The sequence below is a fragment of the Balaenoptera musculus genome, chromosome 10 (assembly GCF_009873245.2).
Source record: "Balaenoptera musculus isolate JJ_BM4_2016_0621 chromosome 10, mBalMus1.pri.v3, whole genome shotgun sequence".
NCBI lineage: Eukaryota > Metazoa > Chordata > Mammalia > Artiodactyla > Balaenopteridae > Balaenoptera > Balaenoptera musculus.
In genome coordinates this window covers 66,602,319-66,615,600 of record NC_045794.1, presented here as the reverse complement: position 1 = coordinate 66,615,600, position 13,282 = coordinate 66,602,319, and the positions used below count along the sequence as shown (strand labels likewise).

The 13,282-nt window shown below is 32.3% G+C and overlaps 1 protein-coding gene across 8 annotated transcripts in view; it reads left to right on the top strand.

The window, feature by feature from the left end:
- Positions 1-13,282, top strand: part of PPFIA2 (PTPRF interacting protein alpha 2) — a 476,859-nt gene that overhangs the window by 383,785 nt on the left and 79,792 nt on the right. For all 8 annotated transcript variants that reach the window (XM_036867009.1, XM_036867010.1, XM_036867008.1 and 5 more), the window contains 5 exons: positions 180-271; positions 4,716-4,851; positions 6,563-6,783; positions 9,223-9,460; positions 13,090-13,119. In XM_036867009.1, the coding sequence (XP_036722904.1) occupies positions 180-271; positions 4,716-4,851; positions 6,563-6,783; positions 9,223-9,460; positions 13,090-13,119 (717 nt within the window). The remainder of the gene's footprint in view (positions 1-179; positions 272-4,715; positions 4,852-6,562; positions 6,784-9,222; positions 9,461-13,089; positions 13,120-13,282) is intronic.

Below are 13,282 nucleotides of genomic sequence, written 5' to 3'. Positions count from 1 at the left end.
TTTCAAGGAGAAAATCAGGCATTTTTTTGCTGTCATGTCTAACAATATGTAATAAAAATATGTTAATCATTTTTTCCATTTTTAAAAGTCATTAAGCTTGGTTGTTTGGTTTATCATAGTTGAGTGTTGGTACTATTGGCATATGCATATCATCTGAGTAATGCCTCTTTGATTTTTAGGAAAGATTAGCAGAAGAAATTGAAAAGCTGAGATCTGAACTTGACCAGTTGAAAATGAGAACTGGCTCTTTAATTGAACCCACAATATCAAGGTAACATTAAATGAAAAGATTTTTCACCAATAATCAATATGAATTTCCTTATGGTTTCATATCTCCTCAAGTAAAATAAATAAGTACCTCCTGTTTCTCAGCAGGCATTGCCCTGTTTTGATCCCTTACTGATTTACAGTTTCTACACTCAAAAATAATTCTCTAATTTAGAAATTCTTCCCTTAAGTATGCAATAAAAATATAAATTATTACCTTTTGTATTCTGTATTTAATATATATAGAACTATGTCTTCTTATATATTATAAATTGTAAATGAAGAAGTGGAACCATATATACAGAGATTACATCTCTTTCCAGGAAGAGTCATTTTCTCTACATGCAGAAATGTTTTCAATGTTTAATGTTGCTGAAGCAACATCATTGGTATGATCACTTAGTATCTGACTATTTTGTTAAACTAATTACAATAAAGAGGGAAGGAGAAATTAAATGTGTTTAAAAAAAAAACTTCAAGTAAACTTGTTTGTACTCATCTACTTTGACTCAATACCTAATCTTAGAAAAAAAAAAAAAGCAAAGAGATGCTTGTTTACTCTCTAGATAGACAGATCGAGCTCAGTAATTCACATATAATTTTCCTTTGTGCTTAGAGCCTTTTATTTAAAGTTGATAAAAAACCATAGAGGGATTCACCCATTTGAGCATTTATTTGTTAGACAACGCAGTATCAGCTATTTGAAACTTTTGGCCACCACAGACTTCTAGAAGTCCATTTTTCTTGGTCTTATGCTTATCCTAAGAATGTTAGCTCCACGAAGGTTGGATATTTTGTCTGTTTTGAGTACTATAATCTCAGCACCTAAAAAAAGAAACCTTGTATATAGTGTACTCTCAATAGATATTGTTGAATAAATGAATATCTAGTAAAGCATTTTTTGGACATTCAGGTGAAAAATTCAAATTAAAAAAAATCCTAAGGGGCTTACATTCTCTTCAATGTGAGTATTAATAAGAACAAAATTCAGTATTTTGAATTCAGTTTAGTAAAAGAAACATAGTTCTGCAGGCATAAATACACCCAAGGAACTTTTAAATATGTAGGTCTTTAATTTTGAAAATAATGTTTATTTTTCTAATGTTTTATTACAGTTTATATATCTGAGGCTATTAATTAAGTGATATACATGGTGGTGATGATGATGATGATGGTAAAGGAGAAAGAAAGAGCTGATAAAATACCAACAGAGTAAATACATAGAACTAACATTATTCAGTCAACAAATGAAACATATTTTAATAAGACCAAATGGCCATTTCATTGTCTTTTTGACCTTCAGTCTCAGAAATACAGAGTTCTAGAAGTATTGTCTAAAAGTTCATCACCTTAGTGAGTCATCATGGCAGACTAACAATGTGACATTTATCCACAATGAAGGATCATCAGGGAAACTTGGGAACTACATACAGAGCAACTATTCTTTGATACAATGGATTGTAATAGAAACAACACTAGACCAAAAATAAGAAAATTGACATTCCTAGGTCTTAGACATACAATAACTAACAGTTTGATTTTGGAAAACCCATTTTTCCTTAATAAGTTCAAATATATATATATGTATATTTACATAATTATATAAAATAATTTTTATAAAATATATATGTATATTTACATGAATTATATAAAAATATTTTTATAAAATAATATTTTATTGACTATCTCACAAGATTACTTTGCAGGTAAATGAGACAAGTGAGAATAGTGTTTTGTAAACAGTAAATCAACTCACAAATATAAAGTATTATAGGAATTATTAAGATAGCTAATTTATAATGAGATAACTGAATATTTATTAAACAGCAATTATTTCTTGAACATTCATATTTCTGAGTGCACATAATTGAAAAAAAAACAATAAAGAAAACAGAAAGTGCATGAGAACTTCATCTACTAGTTTTTGATCTTACAGGTGGGGAGGTAAGAAGAGTTGAGCTAAAGTGATTATCAGTGACTAATATCCTCTACTAGAATCTCATCTGAGAAGAAAGTAAAATGAGTTCCAGAGTGGCCGAGAAAGCCTGATTTGGCTCAACTCAGGGGAGAGGGTAGGATCTGGATAATTGAAAAGGACAATGAAGGACATCCCAGGAAGCAGAGAAATGGGTAACAGGTTTTCTCTAAGAAAATTCGTACTTGATTTATCTATTGAAGCTCCTTTGTGAGATTATATTCAAGAGTCACAGGAGATTCAGGAGGGAAAACTACCTGGTTCCTTGTTTAAAGGAACCAGTGACTGTATTGTGACTTACATCTGCAAGTGCCTCTCAAAATATTGTACACCAAGAATAATTTTAAAACTGAAATATATGGATATACTGCCTCTGACAGATCACAGAGTTGAATAAAAAGAGAGAGGTGAGGAGTAACTGCTTTAGATGAAGTATAAGCAATGGCTCTTCTACAATTGGTGTTGGTTCAGGTCTTTGTTCTTTCAAGATCAATTAAGTACTTTCTACTTGTGAGACACTGTGACATTGGAGATACAGTGGTGATGGTAGTGAAGAATACATGTTCCAGATGGAAAATGCAGGAATATGAATTTGAGGATTGTTATAATAGAAGGAATACCAGGAGCTAGAATAGTATATGAGGATGGGACTTTTAAGCTGAGACCTTAAGAATAGTAACCACATAAATGTTTGAAGAGACGATTTCAGGCAGAAAGAATAGCATGTTCAAAGGCTCGAAGCAAAAGAAAGTATAAGTTTGAAGAAAATGACAGACAGCACAGCTAGACGAAGAGAGAAGACAGAGAGTAACTTGCAGTGAAGCTGGAAAGTAGGAGGGACCCAGGTAGAGAACCTTGTAAGGACACTGAAGAATTTTGAGCAGGGCTTTGATGAGACCAGATCTGTGTTTTGTTTCATGTTTTTATAAATGACTTGGAGTTGGGAGATAAAACAACAAGAAAACAATACTCCTAGGATGATGTGTTAAAATTTTAGAAATTCTACTCTGATACCCACAGAGACATTACCCTAAGCAGCCACAGACTAAAGGTCCCTAGGATGTTCTGACCTAGACAGTTAGGACTGTATTATAATCAATTGCATCCATTCATTGTCTTACCAGATATTTATTAAGTTCTTCTTGTATTCTAGGAATACCTCCTTGAGCATACAATAGTGACTAAAATCTGAACTTTGTCTTCATGAAACTTATACCCTCTGCTATAAATAAAGACTGAGAGTTGTGCCATTTAATGACTATGGCCTGGTTGGTTAGGTTTTAATATATGACTAATTCATAATAAAGCCATTTTGCTTGATTAAGTCTCAAGTTCACTGCTATAAAAACAATAGCTGTCATCTATTTGGGGGATGATTCTTTAGTTCATTTGCTTTAATGTCCAATTTGGCAAAACAAAGACATGCATCAGTTAGGTCAGTGTCTTCTACTTTTTCAAAAACCCAGACCTCACCTAACCTTTTATAATCTTGTCGAATATTTGGGGATGTTCGTCTTTGTTCACAAAGAGAGCTAAGGGTGAAAGCATAGTAGATCAGCAGGAGCCCCAAGTTCAAGAGAAAACACGGCTTTAAGCATATTTCCTAATGATGATGGATCATTTTATAGGACAGCGTGTTGCATTTGTAATTATCATCATTATCATAGCAGTAAACTGAATTTGCTGTAAATCTCTATATAGATAAATATACTTGGAGAAACCTTTAGTGCACTTTGATTACAGTGTACTTTATTATCATGTTTTTTGAAAACCAGTGTGACGATATTTTCCAATTAGAATTTTCCAACTGTTTCGTCTCTAAGCAGATATCAGAATTAAATGTGCTTATTAAAGGATTTTTCTTAATCTTTTTGGAACAATGTCTTATCAAAAGATGAAAAACTCTTCTGGTGGAATATCTGATTTTATTTAAACATAAGATTATTAACCTTGGGCCAATCTGATTTTAAGTATTTTATTGATTTCCTAAATTGAAAAATAAAACATTGGAAAATAGATAATTCTGTGACCCAAAAGTTTACACATTTTTCTCTTAGATTAATGAGGAATATTTAAAACAAATACAGTGATAAATAGCATGTACTGGGATATCCACTAAATAGCTCAAACTAAGAGTTGTTGGAATGTAAGCCAATGGATTTCGGTTGTCAATCTTAACGTGTTCCATTGGACTACTGCTTTTGAAAATAATGATTAATAAACAGAAAGGTTTTTTAATATTCTAAAAAGAGAAAATGAACTTGACCTTCAGAATGAAACTGAGACTGGGGTTTCTGACATAAGCCTCCGAAGAGACCTCTGAGAGTTACAACACTTCAACACTTGTTTTCTTCCTTGAAGTTTTTTCTCCTTTGAGGATTTGTGCTTTACTGCCAATTAAGCAGTGGATAGTGATTTGCTGGTAAGTTTAATTTTTGAGATTGAGCATATTTTATGTTTTCCTTGTTTCCAGAACTCATCTAGACACCTCAGCTGAGCTGCGGTATTCTGTTGGATCCCTAGTGGACAGCCAGTCTGATTACAGAACAACTAAAGTAATAAGAAGACCAAGGAGAGGCCGCATGGGTGTGAGGAGAGATGAGCCAAAGGTTAAACTTTTTATTTCAAGTCTTTGATGGTTTAAGTAAATGCACTCTTCCACTTTGGATAGTATTTTAATACTGGGATAATTCATTTTTATTAGTTTCAGGTGTGATATATAACATATTTTTTTAAACTATAACTAACATATAACCCCTACTACGTACCAAAAGTTGAACCAAGTATGTCCCAAGTATTTATCCACATAACCTTGTAAATTGAGTACTATTTTATACTAATTTCAGATGTGAAAATATTGAAGCTGAGAAATTTTAAGTGTTGAAACTTACACAGCCGTCAAAGTGATAGAGTCAAAACTTGAGCCTGTATTCATGTGATTTCAAATTCCACACTTTTATCTATTATGCCATCTTGCCAAACAAATGGGCTTTTGGTTTGCTCGGGCATTTAAGCAATGGCACTCATATCGTTAATTAAAATTACATATTTTAATAATAATTACTGTTTTAATAGCACTTTGAGGAAAATGTACACAGACTATTGAAAGTGTTTATAGAAGGCTGTTCATGGTAAGCTGCAGTGCCAGCCTTTCATTCAGTCAATAACTTAAAATCTGTAGGCTGTATATGTTGAGTAAGTATACAGTTGCATTTTATAGAGAAGTAATATATAGTTCCTGTGTGCCCTAAGTATAGTTTGTTTTCCTCAACCTCTTTTATGTGTCCAAAATACTATATAACCTACTTGTCCTTATTTATACAAGGCTCTTGACATCCTTTGATTTTTTAGCTGGCAACTACATGTCATGTATAAGTTAGTCCCTCGTAGTAGGCATTCAATATCTAATGAATGGATAAATAAATAAATGAACAAATGAAGAATAAATAAATCCATCTCAGTTCTTTTCTCAGTTTTATGTGGTAAATAAATTAGTGCTACTTGGTACCAAAACAATTTGTAACACAAGTACTTACTCAGGTCCTCAAATCTGAAGTACTCAGGGCAGTATCTTGTGGTCCCCCCAAAAGTCATTTTACACCATCACAAAAATGAAAAACAATTTTTTAGAAAGCAGAAAATCTAGGACTGCTCTCTTACTTTCAACCATCTCCTACCTTCAGATCACAGCTTGAAAAGCACTGGTTTGTTGGTTACTCAAGACGTTTGTTCCCATGGAGGATTTATTATATTCATTTTAAAAACTTAGTCATGTAAATTATTGTAGTATGCCTTGGGTTTAAAAAAATCAGTGAGGCATTTAAGTGACCAGAGCACTGGAGATGAAATTAAAACTCTGTGCAATACTTTTTTTAATACTTTCTTAGAATGTTGGGGAGAGAATTCTTGTGTAATTTATCGTGTGGTAATATTCGTACCCTCAGCCTAATTAGTATGAGATGCAAATGCTGAAGTACAAGTGAATAGAGATTGTTATATTTGAAAACAAGTTAAAATGTTGCAAAGATAGATGCTTTAAAGTAATTGCTGCCTTGAATTGGGGTTGAACTAAAAATCATGCAGAAGTTTATCATTTTTATTCCTATTAAAATATTGATATTTATGCTGAAAATTAGTACCTACCATTATTTAAGTATCAAGGAACTATTTTATTGAAATGATAAATTAAAATATTAATAATCAGTTCTACTTTTGCCAAGTAAGCTATAAAAGCATGTATGTTTTTAGTTTTTATTTTCAGAATAGTGCTTTGAAAATGAGCAGCATGATAAATACTGTGATTATTCCTTTACCATCTAGGTGAAATCTCTTGGGGATCATGAATGGAACAGAACTCAACAAATTGGAGTGCTAAGCAGCCACCCTTTTGAAAGTGACACAGAAATGTCTGACATTGATGATGATGATAGAGAAACGATTTTTAGCTCAATGGATCTTCTCTCTCCAAGTGGTCATTCTGATGCCCAGACCCTAGCCATGATGCTTCAGGAACAATTGGATGCTATCAACAAAGAAATCAGGTGAGTTCAATGATTTTTGATGGTCTCAAGTGATTAGAAGACCTTGATTCTAAAAATGTGATCATCAGATCACAAACATTGGCATCACCAGTAAAGCTTATTAGAACTGCAGCATCTCAGACCTCACTTCACACCTACTGAATAAGAATGTGCATTTTCACAAATTCCCGGAATAAAATTAGGACAGCTTTTGTAAGAAACATATGTGAAAAATATACAGATTAATGATGATATTAGAGCCATATAAAAGAATGAGGTAAAGGTGAAATCTTTGATGAGTTTTCCAAATAAACTGAAAATCTGGGTAGCATTGGATTTTTTGTTTGATTAAACTTCAATCTATCTCTTACTCAACTAGTTCCTCTAAGTTTTACTCTCCTTTACAATTAATAGAATACCTAGAGTTTAAAACTACAATTTTTTGTATAGCAGAACCATATTGCCTCTCACCAGAAGGTTTTTCTGGAATCATTTACCACCAATCATTTTAAAGTACAAAATTTCTTTTTCTTTTTCTTTTTTGAAGAGGAGGCTGTTTTTCCATTGGAATGTGTTTGAAGATTAATAATGTTGTACTGTGTTACTTGATTAAACCTTCCTTTGGGATTCTGATCTTTGGGTGAAGTTAAAATGCACCATGAATTCACTTTGTTATAGAGCAGAAACTAACACAACATTGTAAAGCAATTATACTCCAATAAAGATGTTAAAAATAAAATGCACCATGAACATAAACTTCAGAGTAACAGAATTCATATTCTTTGTGTAAGTGAAAAATTAAAATTAAGAGTAAATTTGCCTCAGTATTTGTATTGATTTATTTTTTAGAGAAGTTTAAGATTCACAGCAAAATCGAGGGAAAAGTACAATGATTTCCCATATACCCCCAGCCCCACACATGCATAGCCTCCCCCATTATCAACATCCTTAACCAGAGTGGTACATTTGTTACAACTGATGAACTTACATTGGCACACTATATCATTCAAATACATAGTTTACATTATGGTTCACTCTTAGTTGTTTGGAAAATGTATAATAATGTGTATCCATCATTATGATATCGTACAGACATAGTATTTTCACTGTCCCCAGAATTCGCTGTGCTCTGCCTATTCATCCCTCTCCCCGACCCAACCCCCGGAAAACACTGATCTTTTTACTGTCTCCATAGTTGCCTTTTCCAGAGTGTCATATATTTGGAATCATACAATACGTAGCCTCTTCAGATTGGTTTATTTCGTTTAGTCACATGCACTTATTGTTCCTCCATGTCTTTTCATCGCTTGATAGCTCGTTACATTTTAGCACTGAATATTGTTCCACTGTATATATGTACCAGTTTATTTATCCATTCACCTACTGAAGGATATCTTCATTGTTTCCAAGTTTGGACAATTATGGATAAAGTTGTTCTAAACATCTGTGTGCAGGGTTTTGTGTGGACATAAGCTTTCAAATCCTTTGGATAAATATGAAGGAACACAGTTACTGGCTTATACGGTTAAGAGTATGTTTAGTTTTGTAAGAAACTGCCAAACTTTTCCAAAGTAAATACGTAAAAAGAAAACTTTGCAGTGATCATAACCTTGAAGTTAAAGGTTATATCATAGGAAATCACAATAAGCCATTTGTAGTTAAGAGGAAAATATCTCAGGAGAGGTGGTTTCTTACTCCATTTTTCAAACAAACTATACTGGTAAACAGTTTTATTATATCAATATGCAAAATGTGTATAGATTCAACTTAAATAGGATCTTGAAGCAACCCAGCTAAAGTTCTTTATTCTTTGTGTCTTTGTAATAAATAATGTATACATATTCTTGAAGCTTCTCCCTATTTAAAGAAAGAGTAATAGTGTTTTATCTTCTCAAAAGCATTTATAGCAGCAGTATTTTTTTTTTTAATTTTAACTATCTATCTCTCATATCTACATTATTAAATTGCTTGGTGCTTATGTAAAGGCAGCTTGGCTAAGTCAGGGTTTTATTTGGCCAAATTATAATTATGAATGACCATTTATTGAGGATTCTATCAGTTATAATTTTTCATTGGATAGGAGGTAAGACTCAATGACTTTGTTGAGATTTGGGTTTCTAAAAGTCTCATATATTCGTTCCTGAGTACAAATGTAAGATTAGGATTAGTGGCAGAAGTTAAATAGGCACTCAAGGTTTTAAAAGAGTTTTAACAGGTGGTAGTATAGAAATGGGGTCAAAATGAAAGTTGGGAGGAATTATGTATCATTTGAAAAGAAAGATTTTCTAATTTTCAGCCAGGAAGTCTCTGGAATTTATTGAAAGTTATATTGCCTAGAGAAAAAAGAAAATATTAGATTTGATATAAAGTGTTCACAGAGTTCTTTATTTATTTATTTAGTGGATTCTGATTAACATTATAACAGCATAAAATGTATCAAAATTAAACTGTATCTTTCAGACTAATTCAGGAAGAAAAAGAATCTACAGAGTTACGTGCTGAAGAAATTGAGAATAGAGTGGCTAGTGTGAGTCTGGAAGGCCTGAATTTAGCAAGGGTCCACCCAGGTACCTCCATCACTGCCTCGGTTACAGCTTCTTCGCTGGCCAGTTCATCTCCCCCCAGTGGACACTCAACACCAAAGCTCACCCCTCGAAGTCCTGCCAGGGAAATGGATCGGATGGGAGTCATGACACTGGTATGATGTGTCCAGAGAACCTTTGCTTCCATTAGAATTACTGATGCATTAGCTGAAATCTATTCTAGTCTAAAGGCTTTCTGTGTGTTTTATTTTTTTTCTCAACAAACCTATGTGGTAGATACAAATATTAATCCCACTATGAAATGAGGAAACGAAGCCTACACAGGTGTAACTTTCCCAAGGTCACATAATAAGTAAATGGAAGAGCAGAAATCTAAATATCACATCAGAAATCTGAATGACTTAAACCATTAAATTCGTTTTTACTGATGATACCTTGATGATTGAGACTGGGTGGGTTATTTTTAACACAATAAGTTTCAAAAATTATTTATTATAATCGCTTCAATACACCAACATAGAATATTATAATTTTATAATGTACATAATATAATTTTAAAAGAAGAACCATCAACAATAGCAGCAATTTCCCAATTGAGTTTTATAATTCATGTCAACATTTTCACCCTTCTTTATTCTTTAATTCTTTATTTCATGTATCTTCTTTTGGGATTAAAAGTTGGAAACCTAAATTAGGAAGTACCCTTAACATAAGAGAGAAAAAAATCAAAGTACTCCTTGCTAAAAATAATGTTAGGTGGAATGACTACTGAATGTCACGATGTTTAGTCACTTGATTCTCGTGATAACATTTGAAAATGTTATTATCTCGAGCGAAAGTAACTGAAATGTTGAGAGTATGGGTAAATTGTCCTTGTTCAACACAGCTAGTAAAGAGGAGCTGGATTTTTTTTCAGATTTGCTAACTCAAAAGCATATACTGTTCTTTTTTTTTTTTTTTCTGTGATTACCTGGGAATATGTTGAAATGACAACAATAATAAAGATTTAAATATTCTGAACTCTTTATGGAGGTAAAATTCTGTTTTGTAATGAATATTAAAACTATGTTATTAAAACAATAAAATTCCAATTAAAAATAAAAGTTTGGGGATAGAGATTAAGTAAAATGCAAATAGGTCAAATAATAGTTTGTATACTGCAAAAATCTAGCACAAATATAACAAATGGAGGAGAAATTAATAATACAACAGAAGAATATTAAGTGTATATAGTGTTTTTGGTCAGAAGGCTGTGAAACTTCTATAAAAAGTGTCACAATGCCTGCATCTCTGTGTATATGGATGTGTATAATATCTGAACAAAGAAGTTTAACTCAATCTCTAAATGGTATCTTTAAATAAATATGTTGCAATAATGTGTATTGTGGCAAAAAAAAGCTGTAAAAATTATTTTCATTAGAATTAATTTATATAAATGCACACATATGTGCATATGTATGTGTGTATGTATATATATGATATTCTCACCCCGAGGGGAAAACTACCTTATAAGTAAATAGGTTTTAAAATTTTATCTTCATAAAATTTCTATTATGTCTATCAGTTTAGATATCTTTTTCTTTAACTTTGCGACTGAGAATTGAAACAGAAAACTGTTTATATGGTGAGGCAATATTTCCTATATCCAAACTCTTTACAATTATGGAACTTGCAAGTAAATCTGTATAAACGAGAAATGATGAAAAAAAAATTTTTTAAGGGAATACTTACCTCCTTAAGCCATTGAGTTTCCTATTCTTTGCTTATTTCCAGACTTGATATTAAAGATATTTTAAAGTAGATAGCACAGACAATGGCAAGTCCAAACAAAGGCCAGCTAATCAGAGCTGATCCCAGCTAGATATAGCACAAACTTTTAGCCATTGTACTAAGATAAACTAACCCAATATACTGATCTACATTATGATCTGCTTATTTTAGAAATCTAGGAACCGTCCATCTGATTTTATTAACTAAAAATGATATTGTCTCTGGCTTAGTTTATTCATATGTAATTGATGACCTACTTATTATCAAAGCTACAGTAAGAATATTGGCCCACAGAGCATAATTTAGTCAGCATTCAAATCAAGAAAACTTTGGTTATTTCTGTATTGCTATTATTTCCTTACATTTTTGCAACCTAGTATTCTGCCCTTTTAAATATTTTCATTATATATTAGCATTATAACCCTTGACAGTGTTATTATTTTTATAATAATAAAATAATATATTCATAGCCATTTAGACATAATGTTTGTGTATGTATGAATAGGATGCCACTGCTTTCATGCATTTTCTTGAGCAGTTAGTTATAAATAAATCAGTGGTAAATGAACATTATTATACTATAATTAGAGTACTTATAAGATATTTAGAGGGACTTCCCTGGTGGTGCAGTGGTTAAGACTCCACGCTCCCAATGCAGGGGGCCCCGGGTTCGATCCCTGCTCAGGGAACTAGATCCCATATGCATACCACAGCTAAGAGTTCACATGCCACAACTGGGGAGCCTGCCTCCCACAACTAAGGAGCCTGCCTGCTGCAACTAAGAGACCGGGTGCAACCAAATAAATAAATAAATAAATAAGAGACACCTAGTTCAAACAAAAAAAAAAAAACAGATTTTTAGAGCATTTCCTGAGGGTAAAAAAAATATTTAAAATGTTTAATATCTGACTCAGAAAAACAAAAAATAAAACCCAGGAAGTCTTTATCACCTAACAAAACTTTGTCATCAAATTCATTATTGTTATAGTGAAAGACAGGAAGGTTTTCTTTTACCTGTAGAAAATATTGGAGAAAAAAATAATTTTGTTGAATATAATTCATGTTTGAATATTCAGAGCAAAATTTGAAATTTTAGGGACAGAGGGACAGAGATTGAAAAGACATTGTATTAATTCATATTGTATATGTTTATATGTTTTGCAAACATTATTATTTGTCCTGATAATAAAGCCTATTTGTATTTACTTTTACCTCACCACAAATCCATAGGCATAAATAACATGTTAGTGATATCTAATTAGACTATTGAATGAGGTAAATCAACCCATTTTTCAATAGCAGCAAAAATGTAAAGTATAATGGAATAGTTTAGTAAAATGTTTTACTTACATAAGAAAAATTAACAAATATTAAGTGAATAACTTTTATCTAAGATCATAAATAAATAACTATTTTTTAAAAATTCTCTAAAAGAGCACTGACAAGAAAACAGCAGCCCCAGAAATATGATATACTGAGGCCAGAGCTTTTGGTATTTGGGAATGGGGAGTTTGTTAGGATGCCAGGAAGTTTGAGATCACGTAGGAACAACATATCCGCCCCGAGAAGGTCCAAAGCCCTGCGTAGATGAGACAAAAGGGAGTGTTTATAAACTACAGATATGTGCATTGGATCTTCATTTACACATAATCTTTTTCACTCCCATCCATATTTTCTCGGGAGGATATAGTCTCATATTTACTTCTGGCTAGCTCACTCCATATGTGCTTCATATTCCCTAAGGTCCATGTCTCATGTCTCATGTTTTATGTATATACACATGATCCCATCATGAAGACCTGTCCCCTGCAACATGCCATCTAGGAAGTTTCCTCTCTAAAATAGCTCCCTGGAGGAATGCTTTTATAACGGTTAAAAGACATTTATTTTGAAAAGAATGGAATGAAAACAAAAAAAAGAGTTAAATTATAGATACTATTTAACTTGTGACATGGTCAAATGATAATCATTAATTGGTTCTGTTTTATGTCGCTTTTATTACTGCCAATCACAGCCAAGTGATCTAAGGAAACATCGGAGAAAGGTACTGTACATTTCTTTGATCTGATTACTAACTGAACATTGTTTTTTCTAAGATTTAAAATTATATTTCTTCTAACTGAAGCATTTTATAAAAATTTCTTCATCAGAACTTCTAGAACCATATATCTTTTAGCTATGCTTTCTACAATCTGTCTCTCTCTCTC